Here is a 23,192-nt window from a genome sequence, read left to right as displayed (position 1 = left end):
GTTTTTAGTCACAGGTGAAAATTCCCACTGAGGAGTGTATTTATTTTGCATGAGAAAAAGAGTTAGCAGGTTAAAAAAAAAAATCTTTATTTAAATTTTGTCATTAAAATCATGGAACTTTTCAGACTTAAAAAAAAAAAAAAAAAAAAAAAAAAAACCAAAAACTTCTAATAGTTACCCTGCTGGGGATAATCCAATGACAACTGTCAGGTATAAATAAATATCCTGTTTTACTGTCAAACCTAAGTTAGAGAAATCCGGTTTGACTTCATTTGAGTACCCTACTGAAAAGTTAATCTGTTCACAACAGAACCTAGTAGAGAACCAATGAGCATGCAGATAACCTTGTCAATCAGCTTCCTTGGTTTTTTTCGTCTCAGCATTTCTTACAGGAAATCTGTTGCTGTGTCAAGTCATAGAGAACAACTCGCCTTAAGTTACTAATCAGTCAGAAACACATATTGCTGAAGGAAGAGGCTGGTTGGAGAAAGGGTGTAGGAGAACTTATGGGCTGGGAGCTACCAGCAAAGAGAAGAGGGGGTCATGTTAGACAGACTCACCATGTCTACAATTCTGTTGCTAGCTGACTGGCGAGAGAGTACAGAGTGAAAGGAAAAAAATATGGAAATGAATTCCTTTTGGAAGTCTTTTGATTTGATGCTGCTGGCCCTTCTGATTAGCTTCCTAGTAGTTGGTAAGTCTAACTTGTCTTTGAAAGAATATTTAGAGAATAATTAGTAAGTCTTGATTTTAAGGACTGCTAAATTAAACTTATGGACTGTTAAACTAAAATTCATTTGAGTACTGTGGCACTTTAAAAAAAATTATATACACGTATATATACAAACACAGCATATGCATATACATGGGGGTACCTTTCATGCTTTCTTTAAGCCTTTTATTTTATTTTTTCTAAAATAGTCTGAACAACTTTTGCCTCCTGGTTTAACAGGAGTTGGAAACAAATGACTGTTTTACATGCACAGACTACACGGTTGTTTCATATGACTGAACAACTATGGCATCTTATCTGTGGTGGAGATGTGTATTCATCATTGAGAATTGTGGGTTGGAGGAGATATTCTTCAACCTGTGGGTTTCTGTGGGAGTTTTGAGGGGCAAGAAGTTACTCTTCAGGAGTCCTGGTTTCACTGTAAAGGGTTGGTAGGAGTTACTGTAGGAGGTGATTTTGAGGTTTCACTTTGAGTAGAAAGAAGTGGGTACAAGAGAACTACATTTAATAATCAAATATGATTAAAATGCATTTCCCCAAGTGTTAAGCCTGAAGTCTTCTCTACTCTCTTGAGACATCCCTTTGTATCGTGGGATAATTTAAAACCTGAAGGTAAAAATACAAAATAGTTGATGTTAAAAATATGCCTGAATGCATATCTTAGTAAGCATTTTGAACTTTATATTACTTTATATTCTGACTTTTATGTATTTTTCTTTTTTAAACAAAGAACAGCAATATTCATAGTACCATGTAACAGTCTTTAAGGTTGAAATAATTCAGCAGTTTAAACTTATTTTGACATCAGACTGCATAACTTTCAAGTTATTTCTGTGACTTCATGCCTCTGACAGAATACTTTGTTAAGTTTCATTAATAATTGCTCAATGAAAAATTCAGGTTTTTGGGGAATAAGAATGGGTTAGTGTGAGTAGTGTTAGAGATGGAAAAAAAGAAGGGAAAAGCATCAATAAAAATATGTAGAAACAAATAAAAAGGAGACACAAACAGGGTTATTTGTTATCACTCTGTTAAATATAATATACACTTTAAAAATCTAAATTGTACAACAGAGAAGCTTGAGATTTAATGTATAATCTTTTTTTCTTAATTGAAATATTTTTGATGGTAACATTCAAGAGAAAATAATTTTTAAAAAGAAAATCACATTTTAAAAATGTTTCTAAAGCACTTTCAGGTTTATGAAATGCTTTTGTCACAACCTTCCTGTGAAAAACTGGAAGTATTATTATCCATTTTATAGATAAGGAACTGACCCTCAGAGAGATTAAATGATTTGCCCAGTGTTCTACTACCAATAAGTTTTAGAAGCAACACTGAGTAGTGAAAAAAGTACATTGCAAATAAGAGATTATCTCATCATTCTCCCCCCCCCCCTAAATTTCACATTAAGGTAAAAAAATCCACCATGGTTTAGGAAAATTTACAAACCTTAATCTATAATCTATAATTCCAATGTGTCTTTAATCAACAAAATGTTTTCCGGATTCTAAATAATAGAAATGCTAAATAATACTAAAGCACAGAGATACTAAAAGAGAAAGGTCACTAAAATGTACCTTTTGTCTTCTACCATGTTCTTTCCTACCTATACTCTGAGATCCTTACTTTTTCTTGCACAAGATACTTTGTTTTCCTGTTCTATACATTTTTTCCCCTAGTTGTCTCTCATGTTTGGAAGGCTCTGCCTCTTTGTCTCTGTCTCTTGGTTTACTGAACTTTCTTTAAATTCCAGCTAAAATCCCACCTATAAATAATAGTGTTTTCCCTCTATTCATTATTTCCAATGTATATGGTCTTTAGATTATCTGTACATAGTTGTTTGGATATTGTTTCTCTCATTAGACTGTGGATTCCTTGAGAACAAGGACTATCTTTTGCCTTTTAATTTTTTTTTTTTTGTAACCACAATACTTTGCATAGTACCTGACACACAGAAAGTGCTTAATAAACTCTTGCTGATTTGACTTTTATTTTAGAGCTATTAAAGAAAACTAATAAGAGCTTTACAAACCTTATAACATGATATAAATGCCACATATTAGCATTATTTTTAGGGAAAGGAACTATTCCTGTGATTCCATTAATATAGGGAACTTCAGGATAAGGAAACTCCCTCTACCTATGTAGGTCAGCACCTTCTCTAAAACCTAATAGTTTTATAGAGTTGCCTAGAGCAGGACTTCTTAAACCTTTTCCACTCTGGACCCTTTTTTGCTTGACAAAGTTTTACATGACTCCAGATATATAGGAGTCATATATCAAACAAATCAAACTATAAATTATAATTTTTCCATTCTCACATTTAATTTTGAAAACCCACATGGGATGGGAACTACAGTTTAACAAACTGGGGCCTAGAGCACTGAGAGGAAAAGTGGCTTATCTAGTCTCACAAAGCCAGTAGGTGTGAAAAAATAGGATTTCAACCCTGGTCTTCTTGGCTTTGAAGTCAACTTTCTGTTGCCTATGCTATGTTTTTCTAATTATTATTAATACTAAATAAAAATGTATGCAGTTACTTAATATGATAAATTCTGGTATATGTTATAAGATAATAGACCTTCCAGAAACTTGACATAATTTTTTTTTAAAGTGTGGATTGTAGGAGAATTTGGGGTTGCTGTTTAGTGCGCAAGATAATTCTGGGAACTGTCCTGTTAATGTACATTTATTGGAATAAGTGGTTTGTTTTTTTAAGTCCCTGAGACCAATATCCTTGATAATGGAGACCATCTGGTACTATAGTAGAGTTTTGTAAGAATGAGTGAATTAAATATGAAATAAACAAATTATTGTGGAGATTGTTTCAAGAATACTATCACCAGTACTGAACTATCATTGTCTTTGAGCCCGTGACTTTGATACAGATCATGTTAGTTGCTTATAACCAGGGTTAGTGGGAGAAATTTTATTATTTCAAGAAATGTAGCAGGCAATAGAATTGAGTTTTCAATATTGTCTTGAAAGAAAATAGACCTAAATAGTTTATTATATTTCCCATATTTTTAACATTTTAATTTATCTAGTTTTAAACATCTAAGTTTGTGAACATAGCCTTGAAGGAGTTAATCATAAATTATTTTAGCTAATTTCTCCTTAGTATTAAGACTAAAGTTCCATATTTCAATTAAATTCATTATTGCCATTTATAAGTCAGTAATTTTCAGAAGGGCTTATCTAGGATATAGGTATTCCTAGCAGACCCTTTTACTTTTTTTCCTTTTCTGTCTTTTTGTCTTAATTTTCATCTTCCACTAGAGGTCAGTCAAGTAGCAAGAAAAGAGTGAAATGCAAAGATATTCACTGTGTCACTAAAGTCTTCCAATTCTTCTCAGCCTGAGATAGAGAAATGACCTCACTTTTTGAAGAGTATACTAATTACAGGACAAGCTTGACATGTAGAAAGCTGGTGGACTTAGGAGGATAAATCTGACAGTGGTTTATCCTTTAAACGTCTGAAGACCAAATTGAGGATTAATTTGTATAGATATATACAAATTGACTGACTGTGGGCTAATGAATATTATGGTTATAGTAACTCTTGAAGATTATTTACTAAGCTTTGGAGTAGAAATTCTTAATCTGAAACCCCTAGGGTCTTTGAATGTGAGTAGGAAAAAAAAATTACATTCTTATCTCAATAGAATTGATTTCCTTTGTAATACAACAAAATTTATTTATTTATTTATTTGTTGTTTTTAAAATTTTTATTCTGAGAAAGAGTCCACATGCTTCACCAGAATTGAATCAATGACATAGAGGCGAAAAACTCCTGTGTTAAAAGAATTGTATAAATGGAAGTGGATGTATGAATAGGATGGGATTGATTGACAATAACTTTGTAAATATTGGAGCTAGATTGATAGCTCCTGTTATTTACAAAGTTATTGTCAGTCAATCAATAAACATTTGTTACTCACTATACTATGCCAAACACTAAGGATTCTAAGAAAGGTAAAAGATAGTCCTTAACCTCAATAAGCTCACAGTTTAATGAGGAAACAAAAATCAAACATAGTTATGTGCAAGTAAGCTATCTATTTTATGTATATATGAGATACATAGGAAATAATCAACAGAGTAAAGGGAGATTGGGAAAGGATCAGGTAAGATAAATATATGGTAAATGTTAAAAACTTCAAAGTCCTATATAAATGTAAATTACTATCATCATTATTATTAGGATATGTTAAATAATTAGAAAACTCCAGGCACCATTGATACTAATTGCACTACTATCTCTATGCTAGCTGATTAAGAAAATGCATAATAGAAAAAAAAAAAGGCTTGATATGATTTATTCAGTGATTTTCAGTTGTGTCCTACTCTTTGTGATCCTTTTTTGGGAGATTTTGTTGGCAAAGATACTGGAGTAGTTAGCCATTTCCTTTCTAGCTTATTTTACAGCCTTCCCAGTGCTTTATCCACTACACTAAAATTATTTGCAATTAATAGGAATATGCTATGAATTGTTATTTAAATAATCTATACTGAAATAAAGGATAGCAAAGACTACCCTTTCTGTAATAGTTCCTTAAGAGGATTTTAACTTTTTGTTAATAAAATTGATCAGGTTCAGTTCTTCATTATGATGTTAATCACAGGCTCAAATAGCTAGAGTTGGGAGGGATCTAAAAATATATGTTTTATATATATATACATATATATGTTATAAAATGGAAGATGCAAGGTTCAAACTTGAATCATGTGACAACAAATGCTGCATTATTTCCACCCATCCCTCCAATAGCTCCTTATCCAAAGAATCTTGGGTACTCTTTGGTTAATTTATTCCACTTTAAGGATGGTTGAAGCCAAGCTGATCACACAGTTGAATTGGGCTCTTGGCTTTAGCTTTTAAAAAGAGAGTTAGACTGCAACCTTTCCCAGTAAGATCAGGGGTGAAACAAGGTTGCCCACTATCACCATTACTATTCAATATAGTACTAGAAACGCTAGCCTCGGCAATAAGAGCCGAGAAAGAGATTCAAGGAATTAGAGTAGGAAATGAGGAAATTAAACTATCACTTTTTGCAGATGACATGATGGTATACTTAGAGAACCCCAAAGACTCTGCTAAAAAGCTACTAGAAATAATTCAAAATTTCAGCAAAGTGGCAGGATACAAAATAAATCCACATAAATCCTCGGCATTTTTATATATCACTAACAAAATGCAACAGCAAGAGATACAAAGAGAAATTCCATTCCAAACAAATGTTGAGAGTATAAAATATTTGGGAATCCATCTACCAAAGAAAAGTCAGGAATTATATGAGAAAAATTACAAAACACTTGCCACAAAAATAAAATCAGATTTAAATAATTGGAAAGACATTCAGTGCTCTTGGATAGGCCGAGCGAATATAATAAAGATGACAATACTCCCCAAACTAATCTATTTATTTAGTGCTATACCAATCAGACTCCCAAGAAACTATTTTAATGACCTAGAAAAAAATAACAACAAAATTCATATGGAAGAATAAAAGGTCAAGAATTGCAAGGGAACTAATGAAAAAAAACTCAGAGGAAGGTGGTCTAAGTGTACCTGATCTAAAGCTATATTATATAGCAGCAGTCACCAAAACCATTTGGTATTGGCTAAGAAATAGACCGGTAGATCAGTGGAACAGATTAGATACAAAGGACAAAAAAGGGTACATCTATAGCAATCTAATCTTTGACAAACCCAAAGATTCCAACATTAGGGATAAAAATTCATTATTCGGAAAAAACTGTTGGGAAAACTGGAAATTAGTATGGCAGAAATTAGATATGGATCCACACTTAACACCATATACCAAGATAAGATCAAAATGGGTCCATGATTTAGGCATAAAGAGGGAGATAATAAATAGATTAGAGGAAGAGAGGATAATCTACCTCTCAGACTTGTGGAGGAGGAAGGAATTTATGACCAGAGGAGAACTAGAGATCATTATTGATCACAAAATAGAAGATTTTGATTACATCAAACTAAAAAGTTTCTGTACAAATAATACTAATGCAAACAAGATTAGAAGGGAAGTAACAAATTGGGAAAATATTTTTAAAAACAAAGGTTCTGACAAAGGTCTCATTTCCAAAATATATAGAGAACTGACCATAATTTATAAGAAACCGAATCATTCTCCAATTGATAAATGGTCAAAGGATATGAACAGACAATTCTCAGAGGAAGAAATTGAAACTATATCCACTCACATGAAAGAGTGTTCCAAATCACTACTGATCAGAGAAATGCAAATTAAGACCACTCTGAGATACCACTACACACCTGTCAGATTGGCTAAGATGACAGGAACAAATAATGACAAATGTTGGAGGGGATGTGGGGAAATTGGGACACTAATACATTGCTGGTGGAGTTGTGAAAGAATCCAGCCATTCTGGAGAGCAATCTGGAATTATGCCCAAAAAGTTATCAAACTGTGCATACCCTTTGACCCAGCAGCGCTACTACTGGGATTATATCCCAAAGAAATACTAAAGAGCGGAAAGAGACATATATGTGCCAAAATGTTTGTGGCAGCTCTTTTTGTTGTAGCTAGAAACTGGAAGATGAATGGATGTCCATCAGTTGGAGAATGGTTGGGTAAATTGTGGTATATGAAAGTTATGGAATATTATTGCTCGGTAAGAAATGACCAGCAGGAGGAATACAGAGAGGGTTGGAGAGACTTAAATCAACTGATGCTGAGTGAAATGAGCAGAACCAGAAGATCACTGTACACTTCAACAACAATACTGTATGAGGATGTATTCTGATGGAAGTGGAAATCTTCAACATAAAGAAGATCCAACTCACTTCCAGTTGATCAATGATGGACAGAGGTAGATACACCCAGAGAAGAAACACTGGGAGGGGAATGTAAATTGTTAGCACTAATATCTGTCTGCCCAGGTTGCATGTACCTTCGGATTCTAATGTTTATTGTGCAACAAGAAAATGATATTCACACACATGTATTGTACTTAGACTATATTGTAACACATGTAAAATGTATGGTATTGCCTGTCGTCGGGGGGAGGGAATAGAGGGAGGGGGGGTAATTTGGAAAAATGAATACAAGGGATAATATTATAAAATATATATATATATATAATAAAAAAAATGTGTGGGATGCAGCAAAAACGGTAATAAGAGGAAATTTTATATCTCTAGAGACCTACTTGCATAAAATAGAGAAAGAGAAAGTCAATGAACTGGGCTTGCAGCTAAAAATGCTAGCAAAGGAACAAATTAAAAAGCCTCAGTCTAACACTAAACTTGAAATTTTAAAAGTAAAAGAAAAGATTAATAAAATTGAATTAAAATATTGAAAAAAAAAATAAAAAAAAATAAAAAGAGAGTTAGAAAAACAATGGAGTTTGCATTTATATCTTAAATCATACACCACCATTAACTTTGACAGAACCAGCATTCCAAATCTTATTTTAAATATGGTAGCACAAATTGAAGTAAAAGAATAAAATATTTGCCTCAACTATGCAGAGAAATGACACTTTTATTAATGAAATGAGTAGGAAAAAAAATCATTGGAAACAAAACAAATGGACTTGATTATAAAAACACAGAGAAGATTTTGGGAGGCAGTATGGTATAATGGATAGTGGGCTTCAAAGTCAGGATAGGTTTTGAGACATATTGATTTTGTGATCTGGAGCAAGTTACTTAACCTCTCAGACTTTAAGTTGCAGAGATGATGCTATTAATGGATCTCTGGGAAAAAGGGCATTCTAATACATCGTTAGTGTAACTATAACTAGGCATAAACATTTTAGAGAGCAATATCTCAGTTTGCAACAAGGGCCACAAAACAAATCATGCCTTTTGATGCAATTATTCTATTTCTAGGACTTTTTTCCAAAATTATTTTTAAAAATGAAAAAAAAGATCAATCTGTACAAAAATATTGATAGCTGCTTTAGGTATAATATGGAAAATGGATAAAATTTTGTATATTAATAGAATATTGTGATTCTATAAAATGATCATAAGTAATCACTATAACATTATGAAATATAATTTAAGACAATATTTAATAATGATATATAATATATAATGATGAATACACAAGAAAATATGAAGTGATCTACATGATAGTGAAATCATTAGAATTATAACTGTGTACACATTAACTATCATTAAATAGAAAAAAGAAAAAAAGGAAAACGAGATCAAAATTAGATTTATTTCAAATAAGCCAAGAAAGGGACAGGAAACAAAAACTTATTATTTGTTAATTCTTTTGTTTTTTGTCTTGTTAAAGAACAGTAAGTTAGGGTAAGATTTTTGTCACTTGTTTTGTTGAGAACTACTGAGTTTATAATAATCAATAGTTTGTCTATGTATATATTAAAGGAAAATTAAAAGAATAAAGAGAACAAGGAATGAGTCAAGCAGAGAAAAGCAGATCTGGTCATAATAGACTTTGGTGCTATGGAGCCAGTAACTGAGCTGTATGAGCTAGAGACTGCAGTCACAGAGACCAGTGAAGTATTTTTGCTGTTGCACTTGATATAGCCACGGCAGCATTGGGAACGGAGAAGAGAGGTTGAAATTTGGGAGAATAAAATAAAGATTGACTACAGATGAAAGAGCTAAAAGGTCAGTCAGTCTTGGGACACTGGAATTATTGATAACATGAAAAAAAATCAGGTAGTTGGAAAAGAAAGCCTATGTGGTGAGCAAAATGAAGTTTCATTTGGGAAATATTGGAATTGTAATGGTAGAATGGTATAACATGCCTAATCAATAATAATGAATACAAACTCATAGCACAAGTGAGAGCACAAATCAGGCCTGGGAATTGGTGAATAATCCCCAAAGAGGAAAGCAATAATTGGAATTATGAGAGTAGTTTAAACAAATAGGTATTATAGGGGATAATGAGGGAATACTCACAGTGAAGAAGAAGGAAACTCAAAGAATCAATGCTCAGAAAGAAAAAAGACAGTATAATAGAAATTATATATAGGGGCAGCTATGTGGTGCAGTGGATAGAGTGCCTGATCTGATGTCAAGGTGATTCATTTTCCTGAGTTCAGACAGCCTCAGACGCTTACTAGCTGTGGGACGCTGCATAAGTTACTTCACCTTGTTTGCCTCAGTTTTATCTGTAAAATGAGCTGGAGAAGGAAAAGACAAACCATTCTTATATTGTTGTCAAGAAAATGGGGTCATTAAAAAGACCGAACACAAACAACAATATAATATTTTGGCTACCCAGGTATAATTTATTTGTAGTACAATTTATAGTAACAGTGAATTTCATACCTATCCCCAAGAAAGCAACATTATTGCCTTTTGATATTAAGAAAGATATACACAAATGATATATCATGCTATTTTATTCAGCCTTCATTTTTTTTAACCTTTTACTTTCCAAAGACTAATCACCAGACCTCATTTATTGAAGTCATTAATGCTTTAGGTTCCCACACTGCCCAAGCATGCATCCTTTGAGATGTTTCTTACATTTTTCTAGGATCTGGGCTCAGATTCAAGTACAGATCCTAGTTACATTTTCATTTTTAAAGGACCTGTCATGTATTTGGGGGCATTTATCTCTACCCTTGTAAATTGCAATCACTCCACACTTCTGGTGGAATCTATATCTATCTCTGTTTTTTGTTTTCTACTCTTTCATTATTATTTTTTAAAATCATATTTCCTTAATGTTGCTTTCTTGGTGAGGAGCATGAAATTCAGAATGTTAGTTAAACTGTACATAAATAAATATTGCTTGGCTATCCAAGATATTATTCTTTCATTATTATTTTTAAAGTTATATTTCCTTAATTTATTCATCACAACATACAAAGAGAGTAGTCTAGATCCACTATATATATATATATATATATATATATATATATATATAACATTAAGGATTTCAGGGGGAAAATTCAAGTTTTACATTTATAAACTTCACTAAATAAAATTAAGGTATACCTATCTATCTTCCACAAATATGTGATATTTGAATAATTAGTGACACACTTCTGCATTTATGACCTAAACATCTTAAACAGCCCACAAAAAAAAGTTGATGTTTGAATGCATCTGAGAACAGCTTGTTTAACTTTCTGCCGATGTGGCTGTCTCCTGACCAACTAATGTTTTAACAAACCTGAATTAATAGGATGGACTGAAAGAATAAAGATAAAATTATTACAGTGTCACAGTCAACAGCCTCTATTTTAGATGAATAGCTCTTATATCTTTTGAATTACTTTTTAATTTCTTAACCTTATCCTAAACTTTCTCTTTTCTTAGGCATAATCCTTTCTGCCCTGTTTGGAAAAATTCTATTGAGAAATAACTGCTAAATATAACTTAAAATAGAAAACTGTATACTTTGTAGTTAAGCTTCCTTCCTTTTTGGAAGTAAGCACTTAGAACTAACACATTCAGTAAATGAAGGTTTGGCCACAAGATGTTTCGATGAGAAGGGTTAGTTTTAATGTTTCCTTCATTTGAGAAAAAAAAAAAAAAAAAAAAAAAAAAAAAAAAGCTTTTCTGTAATCTCTGAAAATAAAAGCTTATTTGCTTAATTTATTTAATATTTAATTATTTATGTTTAATAATTAATTACTTAAATGTTAATTAATTTTTTTTCTTGTATAGTAATTTAAAAGTTCACTGTAGCATAAAAGGCATCTCTCATGGACCAAAATAAAAAAAGAAAATTTGAAATCCTTAGGGGAAAGAGGTTTAGTGGCAGAGAAGCAGTGGTTAAATGACTGACCTAGGCCAACCATATGTTGAACCGAATAGGAGAATTTAGATGAGAATATTGAGTGAATCAGTGGGATCTGACTTACCTTTTATCCTTATTATCTGACCCTTTACTTTTTGTTTTTTTGTTGAGACAATTAGGATTAAGTGACTTGCCCAGGATCACACAGCCAGGATTTGTTAAGTGTCTGAGACCAGATTTGAACTCAGGTCCTCCTGACTTCAGGGCTGTTGTTTTATCCACTGTGCCATCTAGCTGCCTCTCCTTTGCTTTCTTAAAATTATAGACTTAAAATAGGATTAAATGTTTAACTTCTCACCTGGAAATCCTTTCTACAATAATATTATAGTATATAGTATTCTAAGATGTTTGTCCATTCTCTGCTTGTACACCTTAAAGGCTAAGAAATCAAAATTTCTTTTACCTAGGTATTCAAAGTTTTTTATTTGATTATTTTTTCTTTTAATAGTTTTTTCTTTTTTCCCAATTAAATGCAATGATAATTATTAGCATTCTTTTTTTAAATTTTTGAGTTCCAGATATTCTGTCTTCCTCTCTCATCTTTCCCCTCCCTAGAACAGTAAGCAATTGGTACAAGTTATACACACACACATACACACACACACACACACACACACACACATATACACATGCATATATATACACATATATATGTGTGTGTATATATATGCAATAAGATTCATAGAATTTTTAAATTGACAGGACCTCAGAGATCATTTAGCTCAGTGTACTTTTTTTAACTGGTGAGGAAAAAAGTCTCAAATTGTTAAGTAACTTGTCTCAGGTTATTTGAAAAAAAATTCACGAAAACCTTGAATGTGAGGTTTAGGAGTAAAGCAAAATTTAGTTCTTCCGATTTTTATCCATAGCTCTTTGTGACACAGTATGTTGCCTCTCTGCAAAAAATAATTATAAAATGCAAGCATTGGAGAGAACCTCTTTCTATTTTAGCAAACTATGGAGAGCTTCAGCAAGGAAAAAGACCACATTGGTCTTCCTTCCCACAAACATGTGTTTGCTATAAGTAGCTCAGCAAAATTATTAAGAATGGGTTTACTTTTTGCCCATATTAACAGAAGAAATAATTCATTTAATTAGTTCCATATTAGAAAAAGAAAATTGAACAATCTATTAATGAGCTACTTAAGAAAAATTTCCAGGGTCAGATGGTATCACAAGTGAATTCTACCAAACAGTTAAAGAACAATTGTTTCTAATACTATGTAAACTGTTTGAAAAAAAAAAAAGGTAAAGAAGAAAACAGGTACCAAATTCCTTCTATGACACAAATATGGTACTGATACTTAAACCAGGAAGAGCCAAAACAGAAAAAGAAAATAACAGGCCAATCTCCTAATGAATATTGCTGCAAAATTTTTAAAGAAAATATTAGCAAAGAGATTAAAGCAGCTTATCAGAAGGATAACATACTATGCTTATTACATACCAGGAACTATTCTCAGAACTGGATTTGAAAAAGTAGATGGGAGGAAGGAGGGATGGAGAACCAAAATCACCACATCAGCTCTGCCCTTGGAGGATTGCTGAATAAAGTTTTAAAATATCTTGTATAAGTGCTAGTTGCTAGGGACAAGAAGGGGAATTGAAAGAAATATATTCAACAAAACCCAAATATCACTGGGCCTGTCAAAAAGACAGATTTGACCTAAAGGATTATATCTCTACTAGCTTGATGTGGCTATCAGTGTGACTTAAAAAAAATTAGACTTGAGACTATGGGATATTATACAAGAGTTGTAGGTACTTTGCTTCGAGGAAGAGATTATCTAGCAACTACAATTCAGTGAAGAATTAGCAGCCATCAGCTCAACAGTTAAAGTAGATCAATTCATGACATCAGAAGTTCAGCCAAAGAGCAAAGAGTCTCAGTATTAGATAAGTATTCCAACTGAATTGCAACCCTGGGAATATGAATTGTCCAGACTATGAATCCCCTCTTTTACCAGTAGCATGGTGGTAATCTGTGGGAAAGTATCCCACTTGTGTGTGTGTTTCCTTGTTATTTGCTTTGTGATTTTGTTTGAGTATTATTACCAATTAATATGCCTCCGTTTGCTTTCCTAAAAGGGAAACATGACTCATGTGCTGTGTTTTTTAAAAATGGATATAGATTTCACAATGTATCTTGAGCCTAAGCTTGAGTCATATTGAAGAAACCATGGGCTATATAATAAATACTAATACAATTCTGATAGTTCATGGATCACTTCATGGATAATATAAGAATCCCTTATTAAATACCAATAGTCTCCAGATAATGCTTTCATAATATTTTTTAGATATTTAGTTTACTTCTTTGCACTTAAATAAAAGCATATAAGTCAATCATTTAATTGTTTTTATGAGCTCTAAAAAAGGCATCCCTATATTGGTTCTTTGTAGCTCATCTTAGAGTTTAAAATGGTACCAGGAAATTTTTCCCTACCTTCTCAGGTTTAGAGATTTAGAGAATATAAATGTTAAGAAGAAATTAAAAATGTTCAGTGAAAGTTTTCTTTAATTTATCTTATTTGTTTGGAATCAATCTTATTGTTACCTTTTGTTTTTATGCCACAGTCATTTCTAGATATGGAAATGTCCTGTCCTACATCCCACCTCCCCATCCCAAAATTGATCCTTTCCTTATAACAAAGAATATTGTTAAGCAAAAACAATAAATGTGATTATATCTGCAGTGACTATATCTGACACTATATACAAAATTTTGTCTTCATAATTCTACTCTGAGCTCTTTTATCTTCTTCATCTATCTTATTTCAGTTGGTAATCTCATTAGCTCTTATGAATTCGATGATCATCTCTTTGCTGATGATTCTCAAATATATTTTTCCTGACCTTTCTGCAGATCCTCATTCTTGTATCTCTAACTGCCTATTGGACATCTCCAACTGGATTTTCTGTAGACATCTTAAATTTAACATATTAAAATTTAGCTTGTTATCTTTTCCTCCAAACCTTCCATTTTTTCAAATTTCTCTATTATTGTCCAGGACAACAATTACCTCCCATATCCAATCTATTATCTGTTGAATTTATTTTTGTAGTGTCTCTCACAAAACCCCCCTTCTCTTCTCTGACACTAACCACCATAATTTGGGTGTAGGATCATGGCATCTCACTTTTGGACTATTGCAATTTCTAGCTTACTGATCTTCCTGTCACAAGTTTCCTATTACTCCAGTCTACTCTCCACAAAGCAGTCAAAGTGATTTTCCTATAGCAGATCATGTCACTCTCCTTCTCAAGAAGTCCACTGACTTCCCATCATCTCCATAATCAAATTTAAAATTGTCTATTTGACAATCAAAACCCTTTATAACTTCCTCCCCCAATTTTCTAATCTTCTTATACCCTATATCTCCTTATATTCTCAAGTAATTTAACAACATTGACTTTCTTGCTATGCCTTAAACAAGATACTACATCTAACTCCTGATATTTTCATTGGTTCTTCCTTATCTCTTCCTATTGGCTTTTTAATTTCCTCCAAGTCCCATCTAAAATCCTATCTTCTATTGGAAGCCTTTCCCAATTCTACTTAATTCTAGTTTCTTCCCTCTGTTGATTATTTTCAACATATCCTATATATTTACCTTGTTTATATGTAGTTTTTTTTTTTCAGGTTCTCTCCCTATTACTTTATGAGCTCCCTGCAGGCAGGACTAGATTTTGTCTTTCTTTGTATACCCTGCTCTTAGCAGTGCATGGTACATAGAAGGCACAGTTATTTAATTCTCTTGACTAACACTGATAATTCTGTGCCTGTCTTCTCAAAGGATGGAAGGATGTGTGTGTGTGTGTGTGTGTGTGTGTGTATTTGTGATTATCTTTTCACTGGGATCATCGTTGTTATTTTCAATTACTTAGAAGTCAGCTTACTTTAGTTATCTTGACATTAATTTTCCGTAGTCATTGTGTATGCTATTCTTCTGGTTCCTTTAGATTATTAATTACACATGTTTCTTTGGAGAATTTCTCTTTTCTTAGTTCTGCTCATCATACATGAAACTGAATTTACACAATTCAATTAATCTATGTACTATAGTGATCTTATTTTTAAAATGAAAAATAATGTTTACCAATCTTCATATATACATATCATGTTTCTTTGAATTTGTCATATTTTCCATTTCCTACTGTATGATTTTTTAAAATTACATTCACTTTTTTGTTACATGTAAATATAATGATGCTTGTTGTTTAATTCATATACCACAGATTTTTAAAGGCATTCTCCAATTGACAGACATCCAATTTATTTTCTTTTTCTCTTCTTCCTTCCTTTTTTCTTCCTTTTTTTCCTTTCTTTCTTTCTTCCTTCCTTCCTCCCTTCCTCCTCCCCTCCCTCCTTCCCTCCTTCTCTCCCTTCCTCCTTCCCTCTCTCCCTCTCCCTCTCTCCTTCCCTCCTTTCTTTCTTTCTCCTTTTATCCTCTTTCTTTGTTTCTTTCCTTTCTTTCCTTCCCTCCCTCCTTCCTTCTCTCCTCTCCCTCTCTCTTTTCCTTTCTTTCTTGCTTTTCTATTGACTACACACCAAAAAATATGAGCCTAAGATGCTAGATCTTGAGTAATCTCAAATTATTATTCCAATTAGTTGGACCAATTCAGTTCTACCAATAGCATATATTTGTCTTTCTTCTCATAGCACCTACAGCATTAATAGTTTTCACTTTTTTAGTATTTTTTTTTTTACAACTTTGGAGGGGGTGCAGTAAAACCTTAGTGTTGTTTAAATTTGCATTTCTTTTTATTATTGACTTGGAACGTGTTTATCATATGGTTATGGGTAGATTATGCTTGTCTGGAAAATGGTTTGTCCACATTTTTCATTAGGCTTTTGAAGCAATTTTAAGGTTTATATTTTGAATACTCAAGTGCAAATTTAGATTACAGCTTCCCTAGCTACTGCACTTGAGTCAGAGTACATGTTTGCACTGAAAAATTGTGAGAATGTCCAGAAAATATCAATGGTACATTGTTACAAAATAAAGTTTGCTTTAATGTAGTGTTTGAGTTTCCTGGATTTTGCTTCACTGATTAAGATCTCATCCAAAATTTACTAGTAATTTGAGATAAGATCTCAGAGATTAGAGAATTTAGAAAAAGTGTGTTTTATGATTTTATGGCATTTTAGTCTTTATGTAATGTTTTGGAAGGTATTATATGTCACATACATAATAATCCCTCATTGAATATATACAAGTTGATAAGCATTATTTTTCATTTAAAAATGAGCCCACTATAGTTCATAGTAATTGAATTGTGTTAATTCAATTTCATGTCTGATGAGTAGAATTAAGAGAATGTCTCCAGCACTTCTTTTTTTCCACTTATCACTTAGTCCATAGTGCTTTATTACTACATTTCAAATATTTCTAATTATTCACTGAAAATGGCTAACTGGAATTTTTGTTTAAAAAGAAGCAGATGCTGTCTAATGATGATCTATTTGGGAAAAGAAAAAAAGGAATAATTGAGCTAGATGACTCAGTGCATAGAGTCCAAACCCCTGGAGTTTGGAAGATTCATCTTAATTGAGTTCAAATTTGGCCTCAGACACTTACATAAAACTTTGCCTCAGTTTGATTATCTGTAAATGAACTGGAGAAGGACATGGCAAAACACTCTAGTGTCTTTGCCAAGAAAACCCCAAATAGGGTCATAAAAAGTTGAAGATGATTGAAATGACTGAAAACAACAACAACAAAAAAAGAAGAATGGTAATTGGAAAAATCAATGAGGAAAAAAACCCAATAATCAATAGTCTGTAACCCTGGCTCACTACTTTTAAAATATCTTGAGGAAAATTGAAAAATTGTACTTACCCATTCAGATATTTGTTTTTTATGAAGACAAAAATCAACCAATAAACATTTATTAAGAGCCTACTATGTGCCTTACACTGTGCTAAGTGTTGAGGATACAAAAAGAAGCAAAAGACAGTCCCTGACCTTTAGGTATTTAAAATCTGGAAATTTTCATAATTTATTTGAATCTTTTAGAATTCACTTGATGTTTTTAGATTCTGTTTTTGAGTCAAAAAAGCAGTTAAATATTTAACTTGAAGAGGAGAGATTATGTTTAATCCAATTTTTTTTTTTTTGTGGCAGCCAGAACATGGACAGAGTAATGGTTAAATATTTCTGTAGATTATTGATCCCATCCATGTGGATGCCCATGTTCTCCTGTGGTAGATAGGCAAATGCTGCGTTTGATTTTTCGGTGTTAATATGGCAAACTCCCAAAAAGCAGGTGAAACATCTTGATCTAGTATGTAAACCTATATGTAGATGCAGTTCCTTATATGACTATAACATGCAAAAGAAAAAAGCCCTCAAAGGAAGCTGACCTCTGAGTAAATAAGAAACCATTAATGGTAGCAGGCAACAGAACTCTAACAATATTACATCCATAGATGTAGCCCATTTCCCCTAGTAGTGCCATGAAAGAAGAAATCACTCCAGGGTGCATGATGAGGGCATTTCTAGGGACTGATCACTAAAAACCAGAATTTAAGTTTATGCTATTGCATAAATTCAATATATTATCTTTGTCATCAGACAATAAACTCCCCAATGCTAACCATTAAAAGTGCCAGCTTAATCCAATTCCAATTGATCAATGATGGACAGAATCAGCTACACCCAGAAAAGGAACACTGGGAAATGAGTGTAAACTGTCAGCATTTTTTGTTTTTCTTCCCAGGTTATTTTTACCTTCCGAATCCAATTCTTCCTTTGCAATAACAACAACAAAAAAATTCGGTTCTGCACATATATATATATATATATATATATATATACATATATATATATTGTACCTAGGATATACTATAACATATTTAATATGTATGGGAATGCCTGCCATCTAGGGGAGGGGGTGGAGGGAAGGAGGGGAAAAATTCAGAACAGAAGGGAGCACAAGGGATAATGTTGTAAAAAACTACCTATTCATATGTACTGTCAAAAAATGTTATAATTATACAATTAATAAAAAATAATAATAAAAAAGTGCCAGCTTATGTAACATTTACTTACTGGTCAAATTCCATGATAGAATTGTAAAATTCTTGATTCTAAAAGACACCTCTAAAAATCACCAGGCTCAGTCCTCTGCTTTCAGACAGATAAAGTATTGATTTTTTTGTACTTTATAAATGAGACAATTGAAAACAAAAAGAGATTATGCATTTTTCCCAAAGCCACATAGTTAGAAGGCATCTATTCCTTGGTATCATACTTAGCATCAAATTTTTGTAAGGAAGTCTTGCAAGTTAACGACTCCTTAGGAATTCAAATTAAAATGCTAATCATGAACATTATTCCTCTTTGCCAAGGATAAAAGAAGAATGGATAACAGCTGAATTATTACCAGTTGTTTTACAGACAATAAAAAGATGGTAGATGTAAAGAAATCCACTTCAATATTTAAAGGCATTTTAAATTGATCTTTTAAATTGTGAGTATAAAAGATAAAGGCCTTGCTCCAAGTTTTCTTATCTCTTCAAGTGAAAAGAGAAATTTTGAGTGGAAGAATAAAAAACATTTTGGATACATAATACTATTATGTTATTCTGGTTTTTAAAATCGAGTTCAACCAGAAATAAACTAGTTGTCCATCACTTAAAGGATAGCTGGAAAAACTGTGGTCTAGGAATATATTAGAATATTGTTGAGCTATAAGAAATGACAAATATGAGAAATTTAGAAATGGGAAGATTTATATGAATTGTTGTAAATTAAGCCTACCTTAAAGTTCCTAAAATGGCTACAATTATATAAAGGAAAGACTTTTCAAAGGAAACTGCCTCTGAGTAAATAAATAAAAAAATCACTAATGGTCCCAGAGAATAGAAAATTAAGACTATCTTCCTTCTTCCATTAGAAAGGAAGGGGACTAGCAGAACTGAATGTTGTATACACTTTCAGACTGGTTCATTGTTGAGTATTATTTTTCTTAATTCTTTTTCTTTGTTATAAGTAAGGAAAACTTGTTTATCCATTCTCCCATAAGACATGATGCAGCAATAAAAACAAGTTTTTAAAAAGGCAATCCAGAACTTCTAGAAAGGGAAAGCAATAAGTTCATAGGTTTAGAGACAGAGAAGACCTTAGAAATTATTTAGTTCAATCATCTTACTTTGTAAACAAGAAAAACTGAAAACTGAGAGCCAGAAGAGTTGTTATTTTTCTAAGGTAACAGAGGTAACCAGCAAACAGCAAACAGAATTGCACCAGGTCCTTCAACATTTAAATCAAAACATTTTTCTACTAAATCACTGATTCTGAGGTATAGGACCACTGAGCTGAAGGAGCCAGAAGAATGGGTATTCAAGCTGAGACCTTATTAGAAATGTAGCTTATGCTAAAATTGTTAACCACAATGAATGATAATTTATTGATTTATGAATGATAATTTATTCAGAAAGCGTTGAATTAGATAATTTAACACTTGTAAATAACTAACCAAAGCAGTAAAAATGGACTTGGTGATATCACAAACTGGAAAAAAAATCCTTATATTAATAACAAATTATACAAAATTGTTAGACCCAGCACATAGAGAGCCAAGGATGGAGTCAGAAAGACCTGAGTTGAAATCTGACCTCAGATACTTATTAGCTGGATGACATTGGACAAGTCATTTAATTCTGTTTGCCTCAATTTCTTCATCTGTAAAATGAGCTATAGAAGGAAATTCCAAACCACTCCAGTATCTTTGACAGAAAAAAAGACACCCAAAATAGGCTCTCAAAGACTCTGACACAACACACAAAATTGGCACTTATGAAGCTTACATTTCTTTTAAAATTTGTATATCCCATAGATCATAAGCAGAAAGTGATATTGATTTGTATTATTTTATAAAAGTGTATGAGTGAATACAAAAGTAATTCTAAATTATCTGTCTGGAATAATTTAATGAAGTATCATGCATCACTGGAATCAGTGACCAATGTCCAGGACAAAGAACTTAAGATGATTTTTAAAAATCTTCCTAGGATTTGGCCTGAGGTTTTAACTTCCTCTAAATGATGTAGATGTCAGGAAAGCAATGGTAGTTAAATTTCATAGTAGTTGACCCAAAAGAGGAGGTATATTTAGAATATACCAGAGCAATGTAATTTTTTTTATAATTGGCAAATAATTGGAAATAATGAATTTTATCAGAATACCACAATAAAGGAGTAGGATAGCTCAGTTTGATTGAAATGAATATGGTTAATTGAATTAAATGTTTGACTAATGACTGAAGGCTAAGGAGGATAGTAGTGGGGTTGGGATAGAGAACTTCATTGAAACATTTTTAAAGCACAAAAGAGAGCAGAAAGAAGGGTCTCAGACAAGCAGAATGGAGTTGGAAGTCTGTCCTAAATTCTTTATATTTAAAAATCTCAAGTAACCTTTTAAAAATTGATAAAGATACAATAAGGTAATCGTGTCCAGATATACTTGGACAAATAAAATGTAATGAAGTTTAGTGACCTATATGGACACCTAAAAAGACCTGTGTCAGAGGAGAGTTTTAAAAGGAAAAAAATGTTATTTCTCACTTTCTTCAGAAAAATATAGGAAGAGATTATAACCTTGTTATAATAATTGTTATAATAATTATTTTTTAAAAAGCAAGTTAGGGCCTCAGATTTTGAGTTTAAATCTTTGCTTTTGTTCTCCAAAATTTGGGGACAAAATGAAGGATTCTGGATAGTCAAAATTCTCATCTTAATTTATAATAACCTAGGTGCTTAGTTCTTCCTCATAAAGCCTTCTCCATAATTACCTGTAAGTTGATCAAAAAGCAGTGAGGGTAATTGTCATAGGTAGAAATCTTCTGAGATTGGTCTAGCTTCCTCCACCTACTCTTCCCGGCAAATAGAAGAAAAAAAAAAAACAAACAAACTTAAGTAATAAAACTCTAGTCACATAATAATAAGCCAGAATAATCAACGCTGCAATTTCAATTAGTACCCGTTACTGGATCAGTGGTTAGTTTTGAGAAAATATTGAAAGTGGGGTTTTCTGGAACTTTATTGTATTTACACAGATTAACAAGTGACTCATAAAGAAGCGATGTGCTATTTCTGATAACCGTTTTCCATGATGTGAAGCACCCCAATTATGGAAGTTTTTGCATTGTCAGGTTTTGCAGAGTCATGCCTGTCCAAGGTCTATAATGTGGGTGGAATGCTCTCATCTAGGTATATGGTAATGAAAATTTTGGAAAGGAAAATTTTAGTGTTCAAAGTGAGTCAGAGGTTTCAATAGTACTAAAATAAGAAAGTGATTATACTTCTTATGATTTTGTCTTAGATGAAGCAACTATATCTGTTTTTGAGAAACTAGTGTTTGGTGTTGTGGTTTTGTTTTTGAACATCATAATTGCAAAGGGCTAATATTTCTGATATGTATTTTTAACTGCAGGGATTTTTAAGTAATTTTCAAAGCAACCATTAGAAGAAAGTTCTAGAGAATTAAAGATATTAATATATTAATGACATTGATATATAACGTAATATTGATATATGTTATAGTAATACATATTTCTATAATATATAAACAGAGATATGTAATGTACTATTTATATCTATTATAATATATAACATATATTAACATAAAATATATTTGCTAAATTGATAGACAAAATGGATCATATGTTTAGAAGTTGAAAGGATTAGAAGTCCATTTGTTTGATCCCCTCATTACAGTAAAGGAATTAAAGTCTTGAAATTTTACATAATTTGCCCCAAACCACACAATAAGTAATAGAACTGGAATCAAACTCAATTCTCTGGTCCCAAATTCAGTTCTTTTTCCATTGTACCAAAACAGCCTCAATAATTACATGACTAAAAAATAATTAAACTTAAGCTAAAAGGAATTCACAAATTAGAGTGAAAAAGAAAACTGAACCAGAGTTGTGAGATATATTTTCTTGCTTTAGTTCTAAAAATTAAAATTATATGATTTAGGGCAAGTCATTTAATCTTTCTGGGATACTTCCTGCATCTGCAAAATAGAAAGTTAGACTATATTATTTCAAAAGTCTCTTTCAACTCTAACTATGCTGTATGATTTTAAGTGAAGCACAAAGAAAAAATGTTTATATAACATTTAAAGGAGCAAAAAAAGATACCGACAATTAGAGATATAGAATTTCTTCACAATTGTGTAAAGTAATAACTATGATACTCCCCCCCCCCAACACTTCCTATCATGTTAGGAGTGCAGATCCACAGAATCAACCCTAGAACCAATGGAAGCAGCCATCCTTTGGGACACATCTCCTACATAAATATAGAGTTTAATAGTGGCAAAATACACATGTAAGGAAAATTTGATAAATACAATTCTTAACTTCAGAAAGAAATAGATTCAGCATTTCTGTAACAATCTAGCCTCATCAGTGATTATAATGGAAGCATCATATAAATAAAGAAGAATACCACTTAAGAATATGTTGAGAAAAACAGTTCAATTTGACTAAATAACTTTGTGCTGAAGGTAATACAATTTTAGAACTATACAGAGATTGATTTTCAAGATTTCTTAAATTCTTAATTCCAAAAGAATGAAAAATATCAGATGTAATATTCCAAAAAATTACTAATTACTGCCTATAATTATGTCTCCTCACTTTCACTCCTTGGAAAC

General features: G+C 32.1%; 1 protein-coding gene across 2 annotated transcripts in view; it reads left to right on the top strand.

Moving 5' to 3' along the window:
* The first annotated feature begins 429 nt into the window (after positions 1-429).
* The window catches only part of LOC141561508 (cell surface glycoprotein CD200 receptor 1-like), a 35,093-nt gene continuing 12,330 nt past the window's right edge, over positions 430-23,192 (top strand). For both annotated transcript variants that reach the window (XM_074301192.1, XM_074301191.1), the window contains exon 1: positions 430-694. In XM_074301192.1, coding sequence (XP_074157293.1) covers positions 622-694 — 73 coding nt within the window. In that variant the 5' untranslated portion in view covers positions 430-621. The remainder of the gene's footprint in view (positions 695-23,192) is intronic.

This window comes from Sminthopsis crassicaudata, chromosome 3, assembly GCF_048593235.1.
Source record: "Sminthopsis crassicaudata isolate SCR6 chromosome 3, ASM4859323v1, whole genome shotgun sequence".
Taxonomy (NCBI): domain Eukaryota; kingdom Metazoa; phylum Chordata; class Mammalia; order Dasyuromorphia; family Dasyuridae; genus Sminthopsis; species Sminthopsis crassicaudata.
Note: the sequence above shows the minus strand (reverse complement) of the source record. Positions and strands in the feature narration are given on the sequence as shown.